This window comes from Phyllostomus hastatus, unplaced genomic scaffold, assembly GCF_019186645.2.
Source record: "Phyllostomus hastatus isolate PE091 unplaced genomic scaffold, TTU_PhHast_1.1 phas_contig_198, whole genome shotgun sequence".
NCBI classification, from domain to species: Eukaryota; Metazoa; Chordata; class Mammalia; order Chiroptera; family Phyllostomidae; genus Phyllostomus; species Phyllostomus hastatus.
In genome coordinates this window covers 7,801,863-7,828,796 of record NW_025333715.1, presented here as the reverse complement: position 1 = coordinate 7,828,796, position 26,934 = coordinate 7,801,863, and the positions used below count along the sequence as shown (strand labels likewise).

The window sequence follows — 26,934 nt, the reverse complement described above, 5'->3', positions numbered from 1 at the left end:
ACCTTTTCTGCGCCATAGTTAGTCCAAAGGTTCTAATTTGAGGATTTGAAAATACAATCATGGATACAGCGTCAAGTACCCCCAAAGGCTTCAATGGGGCAGAAGCAGGGAGATTTTAAATTCGATGGACAGGTCAGGATAGTGGTGGGGGTCCCACGAGGACAGAGGAATTACCCAGCATCCTCCAGTCCTCGAGTCAGTCAGGGACTCGCTGGGGGTGTCTGCTTCCTGCCCCCAGGCCTGCCCCACTCCCACTGTTGGGGAAAAGCCTTGTAGGAGTGATAGGGGCTTAAGACTTGGAAAATTTTAGCTTAAGGTAAATAGCCATAAATCTAGCAAGTAATGTGTATGTTAAGCTTTTGTTTCAGAAACTACAGATAAGACCCATCCTGGCGCCTGAGAAAAAGCAGCTGACCTCCTGGGGCGCTGGCTAGAGATTACCGCCTGGAGACATCCCTAGCCTGGAGACATCCCTACCGTCCCTAGCCTGGAGACATCCCTACCGGGAAGAAGCAGGCGACTACCCCTCCCCCTTGGAGACAGCTGTTGAATTTCAAAGCTCTCACTGACCCTTGTTTGCCCTCCCCCAACCCCCTTATAAAAGATCTGGCCAGGAAAGACAGGGGAAGATGGTTTGTTAGGGTATGAATCCGCCATCTTCTCGGGTCGCCGGCCATCTGAATAAGCCTCCTATAAAAGATTCAATCGCTGTCATTGCTTATTGGATTTGGTAGTGACAGGCAGCCCGAGCGCCGGTGTCTTTTCCGGGTACAGGAGCAGTACTGCTTGGTAGATGCTGGACCCAAGCTGGACCCCCAGCCGGCTCCTCTTCCCTCCCTTCTGCTAGTAAGTCTCTTGCCTCCTTTGAAGTCCAGTGGCCACATGGCCCTCCCCCCCAGGATGACATTCACAATTTCCAGGGGTTGTTCCTCGTACTCCCCTGGACCACAGCCCACCCGAGAACTGCCTCCAGCCAAAGCCTCCAGAGCCCATGCTCCACCTGGCCGCCAGACTGCCCTGCCTCTTGAATCGGCCCTAACCAGTGACTGCACTGCTCACAGTCCTCTGGCAGCTCCCTAGCACCGAGGAGTTCAAGTCCAGGTCTAGCCTGATATTTGAGGCCTTTCACAGCTCCCTGTCCAGTCTCAAACCCCCTCCACACAGCAGACACTGAACTGGTCCCAGTAACTCCAGAGCGCACTGGCTGCCGGAGTGACTGGTCTCTTGGTGGGTGGGGGGCCTGTAGAGGGGAGCTCTGGGCCATCTCAGTCTCTCTGGAGCTCTGCATCTGGGCCCAGGGCACCCAGGGCACCCAGGGCACCCAGGGGACCCAGGGGGACCCAGGACCAGCTGCCCTCCCAAGGCGGAGCAGAAAGAACCAGGCCGGATTGCCAAGAAGACATGCAACCTTTAATCACACTGACCAAGCGGGGCAGGATGCGGAAGAGCCGGGACAATGTGTAGCACCAGCCTCCGCACCTGGTCAGGCCCTGCTGACGTCACCCGCCACGCAGCCGTGGCTCCCTCAGGCTGTAAGCGAGCACCAGAGACCACCCCCGGGCCCCTCTTCCCGGAGTCTGCATAAGCACCAAAGGCCGGAGACCACCTCACTCAGGGCAGAGGGGCAGGCCTCCTGCGTGGGGGTGTGGGGGAGAGAAAGCTGAGGGCCGCCGGGCTGCCCCACCCTGGGCGTGGAAGAAGGGACGAAAAGCCTGATGTCCCTTCCTTGGCCTGGGCCTCTCTTGGCGTCATGGCTCGGAGGAGGGTCCCCCCTGATGGACTGGAATGTGACCTGCTTCAGCCCCCAGACCTGCTGAGGGGTCCAAAGCCTGGGGCCTTCCGTCCTCACATTTCTAGATGCAGCACCTGGCCAGAGGAGACCCTGCTGGGGCTTCAGCACCTTAAAGCCTAGAGAACCGGTGACACCATGGAAGCTAGGGTTCTAGGACACCTCCCCCAGGGGTCCACCTTCACCCCAAAATACCCCCAAGCCCCTGGGTCCACCCTTATAGCACCCTTGCCCTGACCAAGGCTTCATCGGGGATCTGCCTTAACGGCAGACACTGAGCAGGAATGAGAGGAGGCAGGGAACACCCCCACCTCGGGGACCCTGCCTTGCCAGCCTTGGGGAGTCGTGGGTAGTGAGGGGCCACAGGGTCTGAACGCCCGGAACCCAGACGCATGTGTGAAAAAAGCACCGTGCATCTCTGTGGGTCAGGCCTCAGAGCCCTGAGTCTCCCTGACCGGCTGGACTGCGCCCTCACCGAGGGTGGGGTCTGTGTCCCATCCACCCCGCTCCCCGCCCCCCAGGGCCTGGCACAGAGTGTGCACTGGCTCAGTCAGTGTTAGATGAATGACTGAATGAGCGGCTGCCCAGGCCGGCGTGCAGAGGAGAGTGAGAGACAGTGAGGGAGGGGGAGGGAGGGGCAAGGGGACAGAGGAGACGGGAGTCCTAGAGAAATGAGAATGTTTAAGGATGTTGGGATGATTCAAGAATGTTTACAGGATTCCAGAAGGTTCAGGAAGTACTAGAATGTTGCGAAAGTTCTGGAAGCTTGTTACTCCACTGGAGTCCACAGACCGGCAGCAGGAGCGGCACCCAGGAACTCATTAGAAATGAGGAATCCTGGCGCACTCCGTGTCTGCTGGGTCAGGACCTGCCTCGGAGCCTGATCCTGAGGTGATTCTCGGACACATTCAAGCTTGAAAATTGCTGGTATAAGAGGTTGGGAAAGTTCTGGAATATTTAGGTTAGAAGGCTTCTTAAAATATGCCCAAGAGAGGAGAGCAGAAGGAACAGACTGGGAAGGAAAGAAGGAAGAAGAGGGCTACCCAGAATGCCGCTCTGTGCGCCCACTTTACAGAGGGGCACACTGAGGCCCTGCCGGGGATGGGACCTGCCTTGGCCGCCACCCCCCAGCACCAGAGCTGCCCTGCTGGAGGCACTAATCGTCCTCAGGCTTGATGAGGTGGCCACTGAAGGTGATGTAGGTGTCGACGTCATCGCTGTAGATGGCGTTCTCACGCTCGCGCTTGAAGAGCCGTGCCCAGACGCGGTCGCCCGGCGCCAGGGCCAGCATCACGCTCTGGCTCTGCATGATGCTGCGGTCGCTGGGCTGCGCGTACAGGATGACGGCCGCCTCCTCGTTGTGCATGACGTGCACGTAGGTCTCCTTGAAGTTCCAGCTGTGCACGTTGAGGCTGAAGAAGTAGAGGCCGTGCAGAGGGGCGACGAAGTGGCCGGCAGCCATGTCGAAGTGCGCGTCGGGGTTGACGAAGACGGTGTCGAAGAGCAGCGGCTGGAAGCCCTCGCTGCTGTGCAGGGCCGTCTTCCGGCCCACGGAGAAGGCTGAGAAGCGAGTCTGGCACGGGCTGCCAGGGCTGCCCGCCTGCCCCTTGTCGCCCTTGCTGCCCTGGGGGCCTCGCTCTCCCCGGGGACCCTCCCTGCCCAGCTTCCCAGGCGTGCCCAGCAGGCCTCGGTCCCCTTTGTCACCTGTGGGAACAAGGGAGAAGTCAGGGCAGGCACCGGAGCAGCCGGGCCTAACGAAGGGGGGTACCCGCACTTGTTTGTGGAGGGCCTGCCCCTGCCCGGAGAAGAAGCCAGAATTTATCGAGCACCTACTGCACGCCAGGCAGTGCCTCCCTGCATGCCCTTCTAAAGAAGACACCGCGGTTGTCTCTCACTCACAGAGAGGTTAAGTGACCACCCAGGGTCCCGCAGCTCAGGAGCAGGAGACACAGGACTCCAACTGCACAGTCCCAACTATTCCCACCCCTCCCCCCTCCCCCTCCCCCTCCCCTCCCCTCCCCCCTCCCCCCCTCCCCCTCCCCCCCTCCAGTGAAGCTCCTACAACGGTGGCTCTGGGAGGCCAGGCCCAGCAGCCCCGCCCCTCACTGTGCGCAGCCGCACTGCAGTGGGGATGCGGGAATGGCAGGCGCGCTTTTCCTTTCTGATCCAGGGAACGAAGGAAGGAAAAAACCTCCGCGCACGGGGAGGGAAACGCCCCGGTTAGGAGCCAGGCAGCCCTTAGCTGGCATTACGCCCCACTGTGCCACCCGGGTCGTGCCCACCTCACAGGGGTGTCCGTGAGCCCTCCACAAAATGCCGATGGGAGAGTGTGCTGAGAACTGAGCGCACTCTGCAAATTTGATTCTGCAAATACGAAGCAGGGCGGTTCACCCAGCACTGCCTGGTCCGTCTCCACCTACCTGCCCCAGGGTCTGGCAGCACCGGCCCTGACCCCCCGGCAGACACATGTCTGCTCAGCCCTTGCTCCAGGCTGACCTTGAACACGAGAAGCAGGTGGCTACTTAAGTCTTGAGGGACCTGATCCCAAATATTTCCCTGCCGCCCGTCACGGAGCCGGAAATCGCACCATGAGCCACGCCCCTTGGAGTGAACGGCACTGCCCGGTGTTTTCCCGGGGCCCCTCTGACCACGGCAACACGGGAGAGAGAGGAGGAAGGGGCGGAAGGAGGACGCCGGCCCTTGGGGGAGAAGCCTAGAGAGAAGGGGGAAAGGGGGCAGCGCTCTGCGGAGGTCTGGCTCAACGGCTCCTCGGAGAGGTGACTGCCCCACCACGGGCACCACACTTGACAGTGTGCAGAGCTCTTGCTTCACCCCAAGGGAGCAGGCGAAGGCGGTGATAGGAGAGGGTTACCTTCTCCTTCTTACCAATGAGGCAGGGAGCCCAGGGAGGGAGAGACCAGTCTGACCCACACAGCCAGGGAGCGGAAGACCTGGGCCTGGGGCCTGGGACGCGTGTTGCCAGCCTGGCACCTTTTGCAACAGCAAGCTGCCTGTTCCCCCTGGCAGGCAGCTAAGCCTGGCTCAGGAGCAGTGGTGAAGGGTTTGGGGGGAGGGTCGTGTGGGGTGCCTGCCATCTGCAGCCAGGCACCTGTCGACCTTACACGGAGGTTCTGTGGGCCTCGGGGAGGCTCTGATTGATGGGGTGGTGGGGATAGGGGCTCGAGGAAGGGAGGTGTCCTCACCTAGAAAATCCAAAGGCAGGAAGGTCTCAGACACCAGCCCACCGCTGGCTGTGGGGTGGGGTGGCCCTGTGGAGACTCTAGGGACAGATCCCAACTCTACCTGACAACTGTGTGACCCCAGGAGAGCTCCTCCCTCTCAGAGGCTCGGCTTCCCCATCTGCAGACCGGGAGGGAGGAACCACAAGGTGCCAACCCCGGGGCTGTGTGAGCACCAGTGGAGGCTCCGGGTGCCGGGGGCCTGGCCCCAGCCCAGGAGAGCACCAGGAACTCCCTTCAGGTCTGACTCCTGACGCAGAGGACAAGGAGCCAGCACTCACCGCGTGGCCCAAGTGGCCCTCCGCAGGTCTCCCTGCTTCCACCCGTGCTTCTGCTGTGGATTCCCCACAGCACGTCAGAGGGATCCATTTGAAACCTAAGTCGGATCAGGTCTCCTCTCTGCTCCAACCCTGTCCTGCTCCCCATCTCACTCAGAAGAGAAACCCAAGTCTGATCTGGGCCCTGTTTCATCTTTAACTGCAGCTCCTTCTGTTGCCCTTGCTCCTCAAAAACCCCAGGCCTACCTCTACCCCAGGCCCTTTGCACCTGCTGTTCCCTCCATCTGGAATGCTCTTTCCCAGATACACATGGCCCCTCCCTCACCTTTCCAGTGAGAACTGACCGCCCTGTTTGAGAGGCAGCCTGCCCCCTTACCTGCACTCCCAATGTCCCTTACCCTGCCCCACCTTGCCATTTCCATGGCATTTATCCCTGTGGAACATTCTGTCTCATTAACTTGGGTAGTATGTTCACTCCTGTCTGCCTCCCCCACTAGGACGGAAACTCAGGGGCAGTAGGTATCTCTGTCTGATTTGTTCATGCTCTAGCCCCAGAATGCAGAACAGTCCTGACACAGTAGGTGCTCAATTAATGTGTGCACTTAAAAAAAAGAGAGTCTGGAACAATTTTCTGTCCTCGTTTTTGCTACTTCCACCACCTCACCTCCCCCAGGCCCAGGAAGGTCTCAGACACCAGCCCACCGCTGGCTGTGAGGTGGGGTGGCCCTGTGGAGACTCTAGGGACAGATCCCAACTCTGCCTGACAACTGTGTGACGCCCTCCCTGTCCCTGCCCGGGCCAGTCCCACTGGAGCCACTCTCGGGCACTCACCCTTCAGAATGGTGATGTTAATGTAGGGCCTGACCTCAGGCAACACGTATGGAAGGGTGGATGGAGAGACCGGGGACACGTCTGCGGCATCGGCAGGGGCCAGGTGGTCCTCAGAGTCAGAGTCACAGCACCAGCGGCAGTGCCCAGGGGCATGGGAGGCCACAGCTTCCCCAGAGGTGGGCTCTTCCGTGGGGACCCCAAACACCAAGAGAGGGAGCAGGAGCACCGCCCAGAGGACATCCGGGGCAGCTGTCCCCATGGCGACCTGGAGCAGGGAAGGAGGGACAGGAACTGTACTTTATTTACCCTCTCCCTGGTGCCCGTGACCAGCACATAACCCATAGCAAGGGCGGAGCTGACAGGCCTCAGGGAGGGAGGGAGCACCACACCCCCACTTCACAGACAAGAACACTGAGGTCAGCGCAGAGAAGCGAGGTCTTCAAGGTCACAGAGACCCGTGGCAGGGCAGGGCCTGCAGGCTGAGTCTCCCAGAAGGAGCCCAGTCCCCAGAGGCTCCGCCACACAAGGGCCCCAAAGGAAGAAGCCCCTTTAAGGAGAGTCCCGGCCAAGAGCAGAGAAGGCTGGGGGCGGGGCGGCATGGTGGGGAGGGAGAAGCCCCAGCTGCCCTTGGGTCATAACCTCCGAGACTGTAAAATGCTCTTCCCACCCTCCCACCTCCCCCCTACCTCCCTCTGGCTTATTTTCTAAACATTGGCAGATGGGCAGGCCCTTGGGACACACACAAGCACAGGCTTGCTCTTTAGGAGAGAGGACCCGGGGCTGAGCCTTGGTCTGGGGCACGAACACAATGGCCCTGACAAAGGAGCTAGGAAAGTCCGTGTATTCTAGCACACAGGTAGCGACTTCCATCAGAGAAAGCCAGAGAGCGCGCGTGGGGTTATTGTTCTATTGTTGAGCGGTCAGGAGTAGGTATGCTGAGTCACAGGCTGCAGGCCATTGCGGACCTACGTGGTGCCTTTGTGCAAGGGCAGAGGAAGGTGCTCCCGGGGAGGGACAAATTAGAAACAAGAGAATGCACCGCTGAGCGCGGGGCTTGGCAGGGGCTGGCGTCTCTGTGCAGTCCGCAGCCTCCACCGTAACCTTACGCAGAAACCCTGCAGGGAAGCCTCAGGCGAGTCCAATCATTGGAAAGCGCTTGTGTCAATCACACTAGACCTGCCAATCAGCTGCCAAGGTGGCAAATTGGAATTAAGGGGCAGGACTAGGGAATCTGGAAAATTCAAAAGGATCAGCGAAGTACAAAGATTTACAAGGATCTGCTTCGGCCTTGGCAAAAAAAAAAAAAAAAAGAAGGGATCCGGAGTTCCTGGAGAGGGGCAGGAAGTGGCCTGGACACCAGCTGCTGGAGAGAGGCCGGGGCTGGGTGGGCAGGAAGCCGGGCAAAGGGCCTTTGAGGTGGTGGCAGGCTTCGGGGGCTGGCGCCGAGTTATCGCAGGATCGGAAACTCGGCTTTTGAAACTAGACTGGTTTTTACACTTCTGGCGTTTCTTTGTTTATTTCCTTTTTGTTCTCTAACATTTAGTACAATTCAAAAATATTTTTCTGCGGTTAATACATGTAGAGGAGGTAAAATTATTATTTTAAATGCCATCCTATCTCTGCGGAGCGCTGCAGGAAGAGCTAGGTTTTAAAGGGGCAGGAGCTCTGCCCTGAACACCTCCCCCTCCCCGGGGCTAAGGAGGAGCAAAAGGGAGGGGTGCCAGGCAGCCTCCCCAGCCATCACCCCTCCTGGGGGTGACCAGTCCCCAGCTCCTCTCCCTGCACCCTCGGCCACTTTCCCAATTCTCCCCAGTAAGGCCGGTCAAATCCTCACAGACCAACCCCCTTCCTGTCTAAGATTATTACCCTTGCCTTTTATTTGCAAACTACACATCCCAGTGGTTTTGAGAAAAGCAAAAATCCTGTTTTTCCTGGCCCGCATGTGACTTGTGGGGAAAGGTGAGGCCTCGGAGTCAGACTTGAAATCCCAGGGCAGTTTACAAGCTATGGGGCCCCGGGCTGGAGGCTGCACCCTCTGGGCTTCCTGCTCCTTGGCCTTCAGGGAGGGGGATGTCACCCCACCTCGCTCCCAGGTGGTCCGGGAGGATTTAAACACGGGGCAATTGCCTGACTTGTAAAAAAGACTCAATAAAAAGTTTGCTCCTTCCTCGCCCAGTATGCCCTCTGCCCAGTGCCAACAACCCAGGACAGAGCGAGGAGGACGGGCTCAGTTTGGGGGCCTTTCTGTGGGCTCCAGCCAGGTGACATCAAAAGCTCTGAGGTGTGAACTGTGGCCTGGGGAGCAGGAAGCAGGAAGCAAAGTGGATTGACTAGAAGTAGTAACAACGACAGCCAGCATCACTGACTGGCTGTGGGGGAGGGTCCAGGCAGGGAGTGTGAGGGACAGGGCCGTCAGGAGTGACCAGGGGGTCCCTGCTGCCTCCACTCGGCAGCTGGGGTCTCTCTGGGGTGGGGGCAGGGTGAGCACCCCAGCAGCGTTAGTGGGCACACGCTGGGGCAGCAGAGGGTAGCCAGCCCTTCACCAGGAGCTCAGGTCTTCGTCACGGGGAAGGGAGAGCTTGGAGGGGCTGGCGCAGGGGTGGGGGGGTGGGGTAGTGCAGAGCCAGAGAGGAGTCCAGGAAGAGGAGGGAGGAGTGGAATTCCAGGCTCTGACCCCAGCCTCCTGGGTGGGCGCCCAGCCCTGCCGTGGGACACGCAGGACCTGCATCACTCACCCTGACTCCTGCAGCCTCGCCCAGCGCCTCACGGACCCCGGGCCGCGGGTCAGCCTCTAGCTCCTATGCCCATGTCTGCAGTAATAGCTTGTTGCTGGCCCAGACCCCCAGGCCCGGCGGAGGAGGAGGAGGGCGGGAGGCAGGGCGAGAGGGAGGAGAGAGGGACGGAGGGCGGAGGGAGAGGGCTGAGCTGGCTTCCCACTTCCCCTCCTCCCTGTCCCTCCCCTCCCGCCGCTGGGTTTTGCCGAGCTAATGGGAGCTCTGGATTTCCTTTGCTTAACTCTTTGGTGGTCCGGTGGGGTCTTGCTGGATTCAGAGGCCCAACAGAGTCAGAGCCAGAAGGGATCTGAGGCCCCTGTGGTGCTGGCAGGGAAATTGAGGGGGGGAGGGCCAGGAACTCCCTGTAAGTTGCTGGGGAAAGGGAGGCAGCTCCGAAACCCTGCTGCCGGGGGCCTCCAACTAGGCTGGACAGTGGAGAGAGCACGGGCTCCAGCACAGCAGCCTCGGGTTCAAATCCTGGTACTACGGGCCCCTAGTAAGTGACATCCTAGGTGTCTGTAGAACTCCAGTCCCCGGCCCCACGCCTGCCAGTCACGGGGAGGCTCCGTCAAGGTTTGCCGAGTAAAGGCATTACCTGCAGGGTTCCAGGGGGGCAGCCAGGTCCAAACCCCACCCCGTGGATGCCAAAGTCGTCCTCTCTGCCCAGAACTTTGCCACGATTGATTCCTCCTCCTGGCCTTCTAGAGCCCGTGCCCCTGTGGCAGTGACCCCCAGAAGTTCACAGGAGGGCAGCCTATACAGTGTGCCCTGGGGTCTGGGCAGGGTCCTCCCGCTCCACTGCCCCCTGGTCAGGCTGCAGGAGGTTTAGACAGGCTGCAGCCCTGATTCTCTGCGGCCAGAGAGCCCTGGGCAAAGGCACTGGAGTGTCCCCTGCCCTCCAGCACCCTGTCCCTCTGCATTTGTTGAGCCCTTACTGCCCGGGCTGGGCCTCTTCTGTGTAGGGGCTTCCAGTACCCAAAGGGTCCTCCCTCCATTATTTCGAGGCATCCCACCCCAGCCTGGGGAAAGCGAGCTGCTGTGACTTGCCCAAGGTCACACAGCTCGTGAAGAGGAACTACCGCTCTACAGAGTTAGAGTAGCTCCATCCCACTGGAGTTCCCGTGGCGGGCGTGGTGGTGGAGGGCAAAGGCTGCTGTTCAGGGTCTGTCCCCCAGGAAGGGAGAGGTGGTGACATTGCCACCCTCAGGAGGCACAGGAGTGCAGGGATCTGAGGGGGATTTACTGAAACCTGGGGTTCGGGGCCGCAAACCCATCCAGCCCCACTCACAGGCGGGCCAGGTGTGCAGGACGGACCGCCGCTGGGCTGCCTGTCCTGGACAAGCTCTCGTCTCTGGGCCTGTTTTCCTTCTGGTGTGGGGGATAACCCGACAGCAGACTGTCCTGGCCTGGAACGACCCTTAGAGATGATGTAATCCAATTCCTCAACCTGTCCCACAGGGAGGACAAGCCTTTGGCTCAAGGTCACACTGCACACAGGACTCCAAGCCGGGATGAGAGCCAGACTCCTCAACAGCTGGCGCTGTGCTGCTTCTCCCTCCCAAGCCCACTCGGAGCCCCCCTAGGCCTATTCAGGGGTCCGTGGGGCCCGAAAGGAAAGCAGATGGAAGGGCTCTGGCCAATGGGAAAGCTATCAGGTCCACCCTGGCTGTGGCCTCTGTGTGGCCCTGCCCCGGGCAGCATTCCCAGGGCACACAGCCAGGGCTGCGGAGGGAAGGAGCCGATGGGAACCACCTCCCACCCGCCCTGCTCTGCTGCCACCAGGGAAAGAGCTGAGTCAGCAGCACTGGAGCGGGACACAGCTGGCTGTCTCTGGCTGTCTGGCTTAGAAAGCCCGGCATCTGAGAAGAGGGGGAAGGGAAGGAAAAGAAAAGTGGGTGGGGGATGGGGAGAAGCAGGCTGGGGACAGAGGGGTGGTTTTGTCGGCGCCTCTTATGTGGCCAGCACTGGGCTCCATGCCCACTGGACTGCCCCTCTGCAGGGGAGGCTGCTTGTCCCACTTAACAGGTGGGGAGGCGGACCCCGGGAAAGGCACCTGACTCGCACGGTTCTAAGGCCAGCTCCTTTGGCCCCATAAATGCCCCCAGAAAAGGGCCCCTTGTCCGCCTGGGTGCAGAGCAGTTGGCTGGGGCCAGGGCAGACAACAGAGTAGAAATCCTTTACTATTTTTCCTCCCACTCTCATGCACAGCATGCCTGAAAACCCTCCGTTTGCACTTGGGTCTCCTAGCCATGCCCAAGGGCTCCCCAGCAGGCCAGGTACCTCGGAAATGGGGCTCTGGCCCCGGAGCAGACAAAGCTGGGCGATGTCTCAGCTCCGCCGCCTTCTCCAAGTGCGACCTGGGGCATGTCTCCGTGCCTGGGGCTCGGGGGAAGTGAGGAAGCCAAGGCCACCTGACAGCCTGGAGGGACACCCAGCGGGTGCTTCTCCTTGTTAAACTCTGGGTGTTCGGAGGGGCTAAGCTCCTCTCCTCATGCACACAGATGAGCAAAGTGAGGCGCAGACTCACTGACTCCAAACCCAGCTCTTAGCCACTGTTTGCCTTTCAGCCCCGGGCGGGGAGAAGGTATAAAAATAGTGGCATTTTAGTCAGTGCGTACACAGCCGTGGGAACCCTGAGTGCATTTAAAAAATAAAACGTGTGCCTGCTCAACATCGAGAGAGATCCGGGCGACTCCTGGAATCAGCGGTGCGAGTTGTGACCCGAAAGGCCCTGATCCAGTTGTTCAAGGACGGTAACCAACTCAGAAACCACACAAAGGAAACTGCGAGCGCCACCAAGTGGCAGTGGAGAGGATGGTCGCGTCTGGCAGCCTGAGATGCTCGCATCCAACCTGGCACCCACCCCACAGCACCCATCCCACCCTCTTCTCAGGGAGCTAAGGGCGTAGGGGAGGGGAGGGTGAGGATGCAGAGCCCACCGAGAGGCGCTAGGGGCTGGCTGGGGCGCCCAGTCCCTAACTTGCTCTTCCAAACCCCACTCTCCACAAAGTGGGCAGAGGGCCCCATGGGACCTTCGGTCTCCCACCAGCGCGCGCTCACTGGGCTTCCTAGTTCTACCGAGGCCCTCCTCTGACTAGCTGGGTGGACTTCACTCTCTGGACTCAGTTCCTCCATCCTGGGCTTTCTGCAACGCATGACTGACCCATCCTAAAGGTGTTAATCCAAACCAGAGGACTTGTCCCAGTTCAGAGGAGGAAACTGAATCCCCAAGAAGCCCAAAGAAGGAAAGAGCCAGCCAGCACCGTCCCAGGCCCACTGGACTCTGTTAATTGTTAGAGAAGGGGAAACTGAGGCTCTGGGAAACGGGGGCAGCCTCTGGCTCCCTCCCTACCGTCGATTAGCGACAGCGCTCGTCTTCCCCGACTCCCTCCGGAGAATTGAGGGAAACCCTCCGCCCCCACGCAGGCCCGGGGAGCCCCTCCATCAGCACCCGCTCCATTCTCAGCACTTGGGAAAGACTGCCACCGGTCGCGGCCATGCTCAGCACGGCTCAGGGCTCGGCTAATCCCCACCCCCGCGGCGTGTACATCCGCTGGCGCGAAAACCGAGACGCGTCTCTGCTCCGACCTCCGGCCTCGGAGCCGCAGTCCGGGCTGCTGGACGCGCAGGGGTGAGGGAGGAACGGCTGTGGGGTCTGGGAGCGCCCTTTGCGCGTCCAGCGGTGAGCGGAGCCGAACAGAACCGAGCAAAGCCGAGCTTGGCCGAGCCGAGCCCGGGGCTGCCGAGAGCTGCCGAGGCTAGCCGAACGGAGGCGAGCCCAGTGAGCCTGACCGAACATTGCCGAGTCTGACCGAATGGATCCGAGTGGAGCCGAATAGAGCCGAGTCCGCCCGAATGGAGCCCGGGTGTGATGGAGGCCCACGGCGCCCCCTGCGGGACACAGAGCACAGGGTCCTGCGACAGTCCTGTGAGATGGGGCTCTGGAGCCCGTTTTGTGGATAAGGAGACTGAGGCTCCGGGAGGTTCCCAAGCTAACCTAAAGGCACTCAGATCTAAGAAGTGGCATCGCTGAGGCTGGAACGCGGTTGTGTGGCCGAGAGCTCACTTGCCACTTTGCTTTGTACTGTGTTTGCTTTGTCCTCCTCGTCATTGAGGCCACTTAATTAAGGCCAGAGAGGAGAGACCCGCCCAGGGTGAAGAGCAGACCAGCCCCCTCTTCTCACAGATGGAGAAAACAAACAGGCTCCTGGCTGTTGACCGAGTGCCACAGGGCCAGCAGTTCCCGTGTGCAAATATTGACTTATTTCCTGGTCATTAAAGCAGAGAGCAGGACGGAGTGGCCACATCCTGCAGGTCCCCCGTCCCCACCTTTATCAAGGTGGCCATGGAGGACATGGGCTCCTGGCTCCTACAGGCTGCATCCCCAAATGCCTGAGCCAAACCCTGAGGTGTCTGGGGCCCTGGAGAATGCCAGGTGTGGCCTGGGTGCTTTTTTGGCCCTGTGAAAAAGTGAAGGCTGGTCGTGCCCTCCGCACTCACACACGAGCGTGAGTGTGTGCCTGTCGTTCACCCCCATGTGCACACTGCCCAGACGTGCCAAGGCTGTGGGGCTTGCTGGACAGTAGCTGGGCCTGCAGGGGGCGACTGAGGCACCCTGGGGCCTGGGCTGCCCCTCCTGCCTGTTAGGTCTTGCTGAGGGCATTGTCCTCCACTGCCCGGCAGCCACCAAGGAGCTGGGGCCAGCGGTCTCCGAGCTCTCTCCACCCCCAGCAGCACTCCTGGCACCCCAGCCCTCGTTTTCGCAGTTTTAAAAAACTATAGCACTGGACTGGGGGCCAGGAAAGCTGGGTTCTTGCTCCGGTCTCTGGTGCTGTGGCCCTGGGCAAGTCACATGACCTACGCAGGCCTCACTGTCTCCAGCTGTGGAACGGATCTCAGAGCCGTTCTCTGTACCTGGGACGGATGTCTCCCACGCCTCCTTCCCTGTGTACAGACTCCCTCTTTACACGCAGCTGGACTATCACCCCTCCTGAGGGGACGCCCACCCCCACCCACGGAGAGGTTTGGGCTTCTGCTGAAACCGCTTCTCAGGTTTACTGAGCGCACGGCACCTCCAATGCACCAGGCACTGTTCTAAGCTGTTTATCAATACGAACTCACTTAAACCTCCTAACCATAGAGACATCTGTTCTTGTCCTCATCTCAGAGAAAAGGGACCTGAGGCACAGAAAGCTTGATGAGCTGGCCGAAGGGCAAACAGGTGATGAATGGACGAGCTGGGATTCACACCCAGGCAATTCCAGATCGGAGGCGGCGGAGGCGGTGCTTGGAAACTGCCTCTTTCTCTCTTGGTTCCTGAAAGACCGGCCTTGTGCCTCTCTGCTCTCAGCTGCTTGCTCTCCTCAGCTGCCCACTAAACACTCGTTGAAGGAAAGAATGAACCAGTTAGTCCATCCGTCCTCCGGAGTCAGGAGTGGGGCGGGGGCCACTGCCTCTCTTCTGCAGGCGGGCATTGTACTCGTTTGCAAAGGCTACTGTAACAAAGCGTCACAGATTAAAGGGCGTCAGCAACAGGAATTTATTTCCTCTCCGCTCTGGAGGCTGGAAGTCCAAGATCAAGGCGGCAGGCAGGGCCGCTTCCTTCTGAGGGGCCCCAGGCCTGTCTCCCAGCTCCCGGCGGTTTGCAGGCACCCTTTGGTGTTCCTCGGTGTGTAGAAGCGTCGCCACAGTGTCCTCCCTGTGCGCAGGCCTGCGTCTAAACCTTTCTTGAGAACACCGGCCCTGTTAGATGGGGGCGCGCCCCGCCACAGCAGGACCCCGTCCTAACCACTTACATCTGCACCTTGTGATTCTAGACTCCTTCGGAGTTTATTTCCAAATAAGGTCACGTCCCAGGTACTGGAGGTTAGGGCTTCAACGTATGAATTGGGGGTTGGGGACAATTCAACCTACCACAGGAATCAGCCTTCTGGGAGGTCCTGTCTGACACCATCTCCGTCCCTGAATTGGGTCTCACTTCTGCGTCCCATTCCCTGCAGCCAGCAGCCTCCAGACCTTAATGCAGGTAGGTCCCTCCGCCAGGCACACTCAGGCACACCCTCTGCTCCTGGTGCAGCCCTGGCCACCGACCCTCCCCACAGATCTGCTCCCCCAGAGCGAGCTTCGCTGCCCTCCCCACTGGATGGTGATAGGTACATCTGCTTGCATGGCTGCCTGTGAGTGCCAAGAGTACAAGAATCGGGTCTGTTTCCTTCCACTGCACCCCCAGCCCAGTGCCAGGAGACCTTTGCACACTTAGTGAACTGTGCCCAGAGAGGTGACGCGAATGGCCCAGAGCCACACAGGAGGTTCATGGCAGAGTGGGCCTAGGGCCCAGCCACCCCCCCCCCCCCGCCGACTTCAGGTCTTGTGACTTTTAGGGGATGCCGTGCCCTCACTGCTGGACTCCCCAGGGCCTGCCAGAGATGGGGGAGCACACCAAGACCTTGGGGGAACCACAGCCCGGCACAACTCCAGGGAGAGCCCTTCACATTACTGCCTGTGGTCCTCACACTTTTAATTAGAATGTTTTCTTCTGTGTGTGTGGAGCCCAGGCTGTCCCCTTCCCAAGGGACAGTGGCCTCTGCCTCTCCAATCCCTTGCAGGTGAGGAGGCCCTGAAGCCACCCCTTCTGCAGGGCCTAAGGACCCCCAGCTCCTCTCCTCCCCTGCTCACGCTGATGCGTGAAGTCCGGTCCAGGACGTGGTGGCGTGGGCTGTTACCTGGCAACCACCTCTGAGAGACAAGTTCAAGGGGAGGTCTTGGGTCTGAGCATGTGGGATGTCTGGAGAAGAGGACTCAGTAGGGAGGGTCATCACCCCCCTTCCCGTAAACTCAGCCTCACAGCCCCAGTGCCACCCCTCACTGACAGTCCCTGAGGTTCCCGCAACCACAGACTCCAGCCCCAAACCTCCATACAAGTTCCCTTTGTCCCTCTGCTCCTCCCCACTTCCTGTTTATTCAGGGTCACCGCCGTTTACAAATCCAAAGAAAGCTAGAGTCACAATGGGCAAATCGCCCCCTGCAGTTGTGAAATGGAATTCTCCTCATTCATTCGTTTAGTCCAAAGACTCACAGGAAGGGCCCAGTGCTGCCAGGTCCTGGAAACACAGATGCATCGGAAACAGTCCCTGCCTGGAGGGGCAAGGCTAGTGGGACCCCCCCCCACACACACACACATGTGCACATGAGCATGCACAGACAGCGACACATGGTGTGGTAGGGAACCTGGGGGGCTGCGGGGTCCAGTAGCAGGAGGCAGCACCCTGGTCTGGGCACCATCCCCACCCAGCACTTGCCCCCATGGATACAGCCGAGATGCCCTGAGCACCTACTGGGCGCCTGAACTGTGTTTACCTCCCCACCCCCCCCCCCCAGCCTGCTGTTGCTGCAGCCTGGCTGACCCCCTTGGCCGCTGCAGTCTGTCCCCCACCCAGCTCCTCTCCCATCGGTCAGGCCGGACTCCCCATCACAGAGTTCTCGCTTCTCTCTGGCTGGAAGGATGGTCGCATCACCCACACCTGGCCAGTCATGGCCCTCCATCACCTTGTCTTTGGTTATTATCCCGAGAGGCCACCATGTGACCTAGTTGGAACCAATCAGCTTCCTTCCCTGAGATTTGAGATTTGGACTCCGGAAGAGAGTATATCTACTGCTTTTCCACCAAGATCTGCAGGAGTGCAGGCCGAGGAGTGTCAGCCGTGTTCCTTGGAGGAGCGGGGCTCTGGGAGGCTGGGTGTGATGCGGAGCTGAGAGAGGGGTACAGGGAGCATCCTGACGGAGATGGATGCACACATGCTCGCACACCCACGCGTGCACACCCATGCACACCGATCCAGACACACGGCACCTGGCAGAGAATCGGCCCAGGCCCTGGCTGTTGTCACGTGACACCGTCTTTATTGACGAGAGCTGGGGGCAGAAGCAGCGAAGGATTTCCCTGAGGGGTCTCCCAGCCACCCTTGCAGAACAGGCTCCGCGGGCCCAGGAATCAAGAAGGCAGGGCTGGCCAGGGAACGCTGGAATGCCGGGGGGCCCTCTTCACTTGCACCCCCAGTTCCCTAAGGGGGCCACACACTCCCCTAAGTCCTGCCTCCATGATCCTTGGCCTCTGACCCCCAAGTCCACCTTGGACTTGTCCTCACCCCCAAGGACCAGATACAGAGAGGTTGTCGGATGAAGGAGAAGGGGGTGTAGCTGAGCCTGGCAGGGGTGGGCCACCCCTACTTTACAATCTGATACGCCCCACCCCCACCCATTCCAGTGCATGTGGCAGCTTACCTGGCTTGACCCATTTCCCTCCCCAAATCCCAGGAGCCAGGCAAGCTGGGACAACCGCACCCATTTTAAGATGGGGAAACTGAGGCTCAGAGAGGTTGCAGCTAGGCAGGGCCTGGAGGTGTGTCGAAGATGTGGGTCTCCCCAGCCAGGGTCTGTGTGCTTTCCCCGAGGGCCCCCCACCCTCTGCAGAGCGGAGGCTTAGCCAGAGGTCCCACCGTCCCTGGGGCCAGGCTCCCTGTGGGTCTCGGGGGTCATCTCTCAGAGGGCGTCCCGGCTGTCCGGGCCCAGCCTTGGACCCTGGCCTCTCTCTGTGCTCCCACTTTTTGTCTTGTCCTCCCCGGACCTTTCCAGTCTGCTGCCTGGGGAGATGCAGAGGGCAAGGGGCCCGCTCCCGACCGGCCAGGCCTGGCTTCTCAGTGCGGCCGTCAAGGCCCAGCCCTTCTTACCAGCACTGATAGGCCCTCGGGGCGGGGGGTGGGGGCTGGCCCTGCACCTCCCAGGCCATTCGCTTTCCCAGGGGATGGCATCGTTTCCTTGAGGCTGGTCGGGCCAGGCAGCCCGGCTTTCACAGGGGCAGCCACTGAGCTCCTTCCAGAGGCGCCAAGGACAGCTCCAAGGTCACGGAACAGATCTGTCCTCCACCCTCCCCCTCCTAGTGCTCATCCTTCTCCCTCCTCTTCCTCCCCCGTCCTCTTCTTCCTCCTCCTCTCAGCACTGTTTAGATCAGGGGTGTCCAAACTTTTGGCGTCTCTGTGCCACGCTGGAAGAAGGAGAGCTGTCTTGAGCCACACAGTAAACACGTTGCAACCCATAACCACAAAAAAGTCTCATGATGTTTTAAGTGCATTTACGATTTTGTGTTGGGCCGAATTCACCGCCATCCTGGCCGCTGAGAGGGGAGGAGCAGGCATAGCTTCTCCTATGGGGAGGTTCCCGGACCTCTCCAAGACCCAGAGACCCCCAGAGACACAGCACACACGGGGGCAAAGCAGCACACAGAGCTGCTTTGGGGGTCGGTGGGCTGCCCTCAACAGGGGCTGAGCTAGGCTTCGGGCGGCCTAAGCGTATGCATTTTGGGATCCCTCTTTAAGAAAAGCAATACAAAATTTGCAAATACAAAACTAGACACGGGGTCTCCGATGGGCCAAAGCAGTAAGGGACCCGGAAGCTGGACATCATGAGCTTCTTGGAACACCCCCCTCCTCTCCTCGTGTCCAGGAGCACAGGGGTCCCAGCCTGACCACCTGGGGCCAAGAGGGCCTAGAGGTGGTTGGGTCGCTCAGCAGGCCAGCCCTGCCGCCCAGAGAGAAGAAGAGGTGGCTGGAGGCCTCGAGGAGAGTAGGGGAGCGCTGCTCGCATGCCCCTCCCCTCCGTGGGGTAAGGTGTTCTTCTGTTCCCGGCCCTGCTCCAGTTCCCTGTGAACCAGGGCCCCTGTCCCTCTCCTACAAATCTGACTCTGAGCCCAGAAGACCCAGGCCTCGGTTTGTCCCTCCGACGGCCAAGATTCAAGCCAATCGGCCAGGGTGCTCTGTCTCTGAAGGGGACAGCCGGGCTGCACCCACCCCCTTCACCTGGGCCCCCCGCAGGAGGGCCAGCCCAGCGATGATGTCCCTCCAGTCTTCTCATCCGGTGACGCACGCCCCTGAGTCCCAGGAGAGAACGTGAGGCCCAGACAGCGAGTCCCCGCAGCGGAGGGATCTGCACGTCCCATCGTGGGCCCCCGGCACCTTGAGCGCCATGTCCGAGGCACACCCACAGCCTCCGCTCAGTTCTCGGGCCGCCGGGGCCCTCCTCGGACCCCTACACACAGCTGACGCGCAGTGTGCCCGGCTTCTCCCCGGCTGCGGGCTCTTGGGGCAGGAACTGCCGCTCACTGCCAGCCACGTGGCCGGGCAGCAGCTCCTGCCCGCTGGTGCCTGGCTGTGCGATCTGACTCACCCGGCCCTTCATCTCCTTCTCCTCCCCCGGCTTCCCTGCCCGCTCCTCCCCACCCTCCTCCCCACCCTCGTCCTCCTCGTCCTCCTCCTCCGACTTCTCCGGGGGCCCGGCAGGGGGCTCCTGGCTGCGCACGCGGCGGGAGGGCCGGAGCAGGGCGCGGCGGAAGCCCTGCTGGAAGCGGTAGGAGAGGAAGCCGTAGAGCACGGGGTTGGCGCAGCTGTTGGCGTAGGGCAGCGCCACCACCAGGAAGTAGAGGCCGAAGAAGGCGGGCTCCTCGGGCAGCGGGCACACCACGTTGACGATGTTGAGCACGTAGAAGGGCATCCAGCAGAGGACGAAGAGCACCACCACGGCCACCACCATGCGCGTCACCCGGCGCTCGGAGCGCCGCCGCCGCTGGCACGAGGGCGCCCACACCCGCCGGCCGGCCGAGCGCATCTTCACCACGATGAGCAGGTAGCAGAGGCAGATGACCAGAAGTGGCCCGAAGAAACCCAGCGCGGCCGTGTAGATGATGAAGCCGGCGCGCCAGGCCGCCGCCGGCTCGGGCCACTGCATGTGGCAGGTGCTCATGCCCCGGGGCACCCCCGAGAAGACCACCACAGGCAGCACCACCACGGCCGAGGCCACCCAGACGGCCGCGCTGACCATGCGGGCCACGGGCGCCGTGCGCCAGCGCGCCGAGCGGGTGGGGTGCACCACCGCCAAGTAGCGGTCCACGCTCATGACGGTGAGGCAGAAGATGCTGGTGAACTGGTTGATGCCGTCCACGGCCATGACCAGGCGGCACATGAGGGAGCCAAAGGGCCAGTAGGACAGGGCGTTCTGGGCAGCCAGGAAGGGCAGCCCCAGCATGAAGAGCTCGTCGGCCAGCGCCAGGTTGAGGATGTAGACGTTGGTGACGGACGCGCTGGCCGTGTGCCGCAGGACCACGTAGATCACCAGCGAGTTGCCCAGCAGGCCCACCACGCACACCACCAGGTAGACCAGCGGGATCAGGACCCCGCGCACGGCCAGCCCGGCCGCGCTCGGGGCCACAGACACGTTTCCCAGGGTGGCATCCAGCAGCCAGGCCGAGGAGGCATTCCCAGGCTCTGAGGTCGCGGGCACCGAGGAAGGGTAGCCAGGGGTGTCCATGCCTGAGCTGGAGGGTGGTCAGCAGTCAGCTATTGACCTGGAGGAGGGAGGACACAGCCAGGTCAGGGCCAGGATGGCTTTCTCTCAGCCCCCCCCCCCCCACCTTCAGCACCCTGAACTTGTGCTCGGCCAGAGTTTCGCACGCACCGGCTCATTCACTGCACAGGCCAGCAAGGCACCCCCACCTCCCCGATGAGGAAACTGAGTCTCAGAGAGGTAACCTGACCACCTGTATCACCATGGCTCAGGGATGCGGGCCTGCCTGGCTCTGAAGGGCAGGGGCCGGCACTGACCTGTGTCCCGCCGTGTCCCTTCACCTGTGCATGGGGTGAGCGCCACACAAACATCCACCACAGGCATCAGTGGGTCATTCAATCGGCCGGTGACAACCCCAGCGCTTTCCAAACACCTCGGGTGCCAGCGCACTTTATGTAGCCACCCAGTGGAGTCCTAGTGCTGCATCAGATGACACTGGCCCTTTCTACACAAGAGGGTGACAGCCAGCAGGGCCCCAAGTGGGTCACCCACTGCCGTCGACTGAATGGTCCCTCACCAAATGCATATGTCGGAATCCTAACCCCCAGCGGGACGGCATCAGGAGGGGGGAACTTTGGGAGGTGACTGGGTCACGAGGGTGGAGCCCTCACCGATGGGTTGAGTGCCCTCGGAAAGGAGACTCCAGAGAGGTCCCTGGCACCTTCTGCCACGTGAGGTACACGGCAGAAACATGACCGTCGGTGACGCAGGAAGCAGGCCCTCCAGCAGGCCAGCACCTTGATCTTGGACTTCCAGCCTCTAGAGCTGTGAGAAATGGATGTCTGTTGCATGTATGTCACCCAGTCAAGGGTAATCTGTTACAGGGGCCCGAACGAACTGAGACACCACCAACAGGTCTCCGCCCTCACATCTGAAAACACTGCCACCTATCACAGGGTCCTTACCCTTGAACTTGGGTCTCCAGACAAACTTCAGAGCATTCATGAACCCTCTGAACTCTGAAAGCTCAGAGCTTTCATCAGAGTAAGAACCTCGGGCTCAGGGGTGTCCCCTCCGCTGGGAATTGGAGCCCTGAAGGACCTCCTCCGTCTGGCCCATCCCACTTTGCCCCTGCGAGACCCTGCCGCAATGACTGGCTGTGAACTTGGGGGGAGGGGGCTCCTTCTCCCCAAAGAGGGAGACATGGTAGAGAAACTCACAACTGCTGGAAGTAGGCACAAGAACAGCCAGCTCCCCCAGCACCAGCAAGCCCGGCTTCCCTGAGAAGAGGACACGCAGAGGGGGCTTGGAGGTCGGTTAGGGCGTGCCCCCCGGCTCAGTGGGAGCCAGCATTCCCGCTGACCTTGTTGGCACCTCCTTATCACACCTCCCGTGCAGGTGAGGGGCTGAGACTCCTCCCGGCTCCCCCGCCAGACTTGACTCTGCGTGAGGGCAGACACGCTCTCTCTCAGCTCTGGACCTTCTCCTGTCTCCCAACTGTCCCTGTCGCACAAGCGAACGCTCCGCCTCAGTGTCTGAGGCAGCATGCAAATGAGCGAGAGGAACCGGAGTGGACATGTCTTAGTGCAGCGGGGGCGTGAACTGCTGATGGTGGAAATTCGGGCCCCGCTGGGAAAGGCCCCTGCTGGCTCCCTCCGCAGGACTTCCTGGTTCTCAGGAGGTCCAGCTGGGGGCCAGGGCTGCACCCTGGAACCTCCCCTTAGCCTGGGCCTCCCACTTCTTCCTAAGGATCCCTCCCCAATACCCAGTATCTTCCTGCCAGCCCAGAACGGGGCCTGAAATGCTACCAGTTGGAACCTGGGGTCTGCCCTCCCGTCTCGGAACTCCGCTTTGCAGATGCAGAGCTCCCGGAAAAGGGAGGTGCCGAGACCCGGGCAAACACGTCTGAGTGGGTGAGCGTGCCCGCGTGCCTGGCAGGGCGACCTGGGGCTTCTTCCAAGGCTTCCGAGCACCAGGCAAAGAACCCCTTGGCTGTGGCTCCTCCTGATGAGACCCCAGGCTGCCTGGGCTCAGAGCACCCCTCCCTGCTCCTCCCAGCCCAGGGAGACACCCCCAGCCTGTCCCCAAGCCTCTCATCACCCCGGCTCTCATCAGCCCCCCGGACTCTGGGACAGACGCTGTCAGTAAGGGAGGGGCTCTCTGGACAGTGGGCTCATGGAGTCCTAACCATGTTGCCAGCTCCTGGTCACGGAGACCGATCGCCAGGTTCTAGGCTAAGCTGGTGACATGCCCCATCCTGTGGGTCCTATGAGGAAGGCAGTAGTGTCTGTCATTGCCAATGTATGGACAAGGAACAGAAGAACAGTGAGTTCGCACGCTCTGGGCGCGTGACCGTGAAGGGGCAGAGCTGGGAGGACCCGTAAGACCACCCATCATCACCCACCTCCACTTCCCGGGCTGGCAGACTGAGGCCAGGCCTGCGGAAGGCCCTTGCCTGCCATCACGGCTGGTCAGGGCACCCAGCTGGCATCCGGCACCCCCGCCCCCGCTGGCCGTTCAGAGCTCCCGCTGGTCCTCAGGACCTTGAACTCCTACGATCACAGACCCAACCCCCTAGACGGACTCTCGAAGGCCTGGGAATAGAATTTTCGTTTCTTCAAACTGAGTTGTAGAGTCCAAGATTTTTTGACTGTGTGTCTTTGAATCAGAGAAGGTTGGAGTTCCAGGATACCAGCGTCAGCCCTTTTTAGACCTGGAATTGTGGCATCTGGGACCTTAGAGCCCTGGCTTCCTCGGCCGGGCGGCGGGGGGACCCTGCATCTCCCCCACTCGCCCACCCACCTGCCTCCCGGTGCGCACAGCTTCTTCAGAGCATCGCCTCGCCTCCTCCGGGTGGACAGCCCAACTCAGCGCGGAGGCGGGAGGGAGCGCCGGGCTCCCAGGAGAGGAGCGAGCTGGGCAGACTGATGGCCAGGCTGCAGGGAGAGATGCCCCCGGGGGAGCCTGGGGGCGAGCTCCGGGGACAGCCTCCATCCCGCCCCGGTCACACACGTGTGCACCCGCACACACCAGCACAGGCACTAACCCCCACACGGCCCTGGTGGGAGATGGGGGACCCACCAGGCCCTGCTTTTGTACCAGGAATGAAGGAGCTCTTCGCAGAGCGCCTGCCCCCTCAAAAGACGCCCTGCCTCCAGTCTTATCTGGGCCCATCTCCCCTGGCCAAGTTCAAGGGGCCGGGGTGTGTCGAAAGCCAGGCAGAAACAGCTCTCGGGGGCGGCGGCAGACAGACCTGCAATTTAGGTGCCGCCTTTGCTTTCAAGAGCAGGAATTCTGTGCATGATCTAGTTCATCCTGGGGGAGGAGGGGCTCTTCCTCCCCGTCTGGTTTATCTTTGGCACAGCGCGCCTGGAAGCTGGGGGTGGACTCCTCAGAGGATGGAGGCCCGGGGGGGTGCATAGCTGCGCTGAGCCCCACAGCAGTTCGGGACAGCGCTTTCGGGGCCACCGGGCACCCCAGCAGTTCCACGTGTGTGTTTCCCCCTCCCCGGCCCCTCTGAGTGCTGGCCTTCGGGTGCAGGGGCCCTGAGCCTGCGTTGCTGTACCCTCGGCTGCCAGCACAGCACCCAGGACGTCGGGGAAACGTGGACAGACCAGGAAGTTCAGCGGGCAGAGCTCCCCACTGGGGCAGTGCAGGCCGGGCAGTGCTCCGGGGCAGAGGCCTCCAGCTCGCGTTATGAAATCCTCGCACAGAGCCCGTGAGGGCGGGTTTCCAGAGAGGAGAAAGTTGGGGCTCAGAGAGGTTCAGTAAGTTGCACAAGGTCACTCAGCTGGTGAGCGGGAGGTCAGAATTCAAACCCAGTTCGCTCTGCTCTGAAACCATCAGCACCCCGGGTGCTGCTGGCTTCCCTGGAGGCCTCGGGCTTAAAGGAGTCAGGCAGGGACGGGGCAGCCGTGGACAGTGCGGGCCGGCGCCCCCTGGCGAGCCGCGCTCTGCTTGCCCTCTGCTGCTGCCCCAGGCCTTCCCCCCGGAGGCCCTGCATAGTGCTGGTCATTGCCGACCGAATTACTCCCACCCCCGGCCTGGGACCTGACCCCCAGGAACACGCCCATGAGCCCTAGGACGGGGCTCGGCTCTGCCACAGAGCGATGAGGCCAAACTGCGTGCGACCTTGGGCAAGTCACTGCTTTCCCCTGCACCTCAGGTGCCTCCTATCAAGACGACGACGAGCATACCCACCTCGCAGGGCTGTGGTGCAGGTTACTGGGGAGCGTGCTGAGCACAGCGCCCGGCACGGGCAGGGACTCGGGGAAGCCGGCGCGGGAGCCCAGGAGGCCCAGCAGCACGACGCCTCTGGCTTCTTCCAGCTCTGACGCTCTGCTGTGCTGTGACTCCAAGATCCTAGAATCGTGGTACAAAATGCCAAGATGAATGTCCCCCCACCCCCACAGCCCCCCAAGAGGTCACAGGAAAGCCTCTTTCCTTTCTGGGCCTTCCTACCCTCTCCTAGCCACCAGCCCCAGCCTCCCAAATTTATCCTGGGTGGTAGGGGGGAGGGGTTCCAGGATCCCACCCTCCGGGACCCCACCCCAGTCCCAGCCTCCTTACCTGCCCGTGGGGTGAGGGATCCCCTCCTTGCTGCCAAGCTGGTGATCATTCTGCTGCCCCTCTCCCTGCACAGTGCCCAGCTGCCCCCCGAGCACCCCTTAGCCGGGGGCTTCACGCGGTGGCCACTTGCAGACCCCTTGCGGCCTGGGCCCCCTCCTAGGCCCCCGGTGGCCACGTCTGCCCACCGAGCCTCTTCCATCTGGTCTCCAGCCCAGACTTCCCACTGGTGCCGGGCGCGTCACCCCTCATCCCCAGGACACATGCTGGAGGGTCGGGACTCAGCTGGGGGTCTGCAGGCAGGAGCCTGCAGTGGGGAGGGAGGGAGAAGCCTCCCAAGGAGAGATGAGAAATGGGGACCGGGAGGCTATCAGGAGCCAATAGAGAGGGAGGGAAAAGGGAGGTCGGTCGGAGGTGGAGGGAGAGAGAGAGAGAGAGGACAGTGAGTGGGTGGAAAGCCAGAATGAGGGGGAGTGATGAGAAATGCGTGACAGGGAGAAGAGAAGGAGGAGGAAAGAGAGCGAGAGAAGGGACGCGAGGAAGGGATGTGGAGAGAGAGCTGGGACAGAGACGAGGAAGGAGGAAGGAGAAGGAGGGGGTGGCAGAGAGAGTGACAGAGAAGGATTGTGCCACAGATGGTGACACGGTGAGCCAGGGAAGGAGGGAGCAGGAGTGAGGGTGTGGGAGGGGCTGGGAGGGGGGGCCCAGGGGCCACAGAGCAGGTGCCGGTGAGGGCGGAGGGACCGGCCTGCCCAGGGGAGGAGGCTGGGGGTGGGGGAGAGGCCCTGTTACCAGGGAGATTTCAGCCACCCACGCTGGCCTTGGCTCCCACAGGGGGCTGGAGGGAAGGGAGTGGTGCTCAGGGAAGCCGGAGGCCGAGAGCCAGGGACCAGACGCCCCCCACCCCCGGCCACCGTGGCACATGTCTGCGAGGGTGACAGCTGGGTCCCGAGGCCAGGTGGGTGCGGGGTTAGCCGGTGCCACCAGGAGCACAGAGAGCATGGGGTGAGCACTGGAATGAGAGTCCAAGTTCCCGTCCGCCAGCTGTGGGCCAGACACCAGCCGCAGAGAAGGGCCAGGTGGGGGCGCTGGCCCCAAGACTGGCTGAGTCCAGAGAGCCCCGGGGTGGGGTGAGGTGTGGGAGGGCAGGGTGAAGAATTAAGTAAGTACTGCAGTCTTGCTGGGCGAGGGGTTGGGGTGGGCAAGGAAATTGACAACATTCCAAAATACAATAGGAATAATTGAAGACGATGTCTGTAATACAGTTCCACTGCTGAGAAGAGTAGAATTCTTTTGGGGGGAATAATATTTGGATTAATTGGAATTCAAAGTCAGTATTTCCCATCATCAAATCAGCTGCAGGTGGCCAGCTGTGAAGTCCGTCCTCAGGGGCAGGCTGGGCGCCGGCAGGTGGTGGGCAGGTTTGGCCCCCCTGGTCTGAGGCTCGGCCTGCCCCGGAGCACAGGCCTGGCTGCCCCCAACCCCCCTGCCTCGGCTTGCGCCGACTGGCTGCGTGACCGTGAGCAAGCCCTCCTCTCCCTGGGCCTCGGTTTCCCCATCGGAGTCATGGGGAGGTTACACTGCACCTGTCCCAAGACCCTCTTTCAGCATGAGTGGTACAACTCCTCAAGGTCGCCGAGCAATGAGGGCTATTTGTATTAACAGCCAGCTGCTCTGCGCCCATTATCTTGTTTCTCGCCCACACACCTGCTCTGGTGAGTAGCGTCAGCGCGTCCGGTTTGCAGAGAAGGGAGCCGGGGCTCGGAGAGGGGGCATGGTCCGCTCAGATCACACGGGAGGAGCTCGGCAGCCTCGTGCCACAGGTGCGCTCTTGTCTCTTGTGCACGTTGCCACGAGGCCACCTGACCCCTTCCCAGGAGGGCAAGGGAGCACCAGTCAGGAGAAGGGCAGGAAAAAAGAAATGAGTCTTTGTTGAACACCTACTATGTGCCAGGCCCCATTCCTCGGGACCAGGGCGGGACCTACTGGGTCATAGGGGTGGTGTGTAGTAGGCCCTCAGAGAGCCAGGGATCCGGTTCTCCCAGAGGTGCCATCCTGGCTGCTGCGACGCACAGTAGGACCCGGCCCGGCCCTGCACAGGCCTGGAGCGCCCCTCCTCTCGGCGC

General features: G+C 61.3%; 2 protein-coding genes across 2 annotated transcripts; both read right to left on the bottom strand.

The window, feature by feature from the left end:
• Positions 1–1,388: 1,388 nt before the first annotated feature.
• C1QTNF6 (C1q and TNF related 6) lies at positions 1,389–9,030 on the bottom strand. Its single transcript, XM_045835168.1, has 3 exons — positions 8,873–9,030; positions 6,138–6,402; positions 1,389–3,493 (listed from the first exon to the last, which is right to left on the bottom strand). The coding sequence occupies exons 2-3, from the start codon at positions 6,394–6,396 to the stop codon at positions 2,946–2,948; spliced, it is 807 nt and encodes a 268-aa protein (XP_045691124.1). The 5' UTR covers positions 6,397–6,402; positions 8,873–9,030; the 3' UTR covers positions 1,389–2,945.
• Positions 9,031–18,990: 9,960 nt separating this feature from the next.
• SSTR3 (somatostatin receptor 3) lies at positions 18,991–25,366 on the bottom strand. The gene is made up of 3 exons (XM_045834948.1): positions 24,812–25,366; positions 24,443–24,604; positions 18,991–20,303 (listed from the first exon to the last, which is right to left on the bottom strand). The coding sequence occupies exon 3, from the start codon at positions 20,264–20,266 to the stop codon at positions 18,992–18,994; it is 1,275 nt and encodes a 424-aa protein (XP_045690904.1). The 5' UTR covers positions 20,267–20,303; positions 24,443–24,604; positions 24,812–25,366; the 3' UTR covers position 18,991.
• Positions 25,367–26,934: the final 1,568 nt, after the last annotated feature.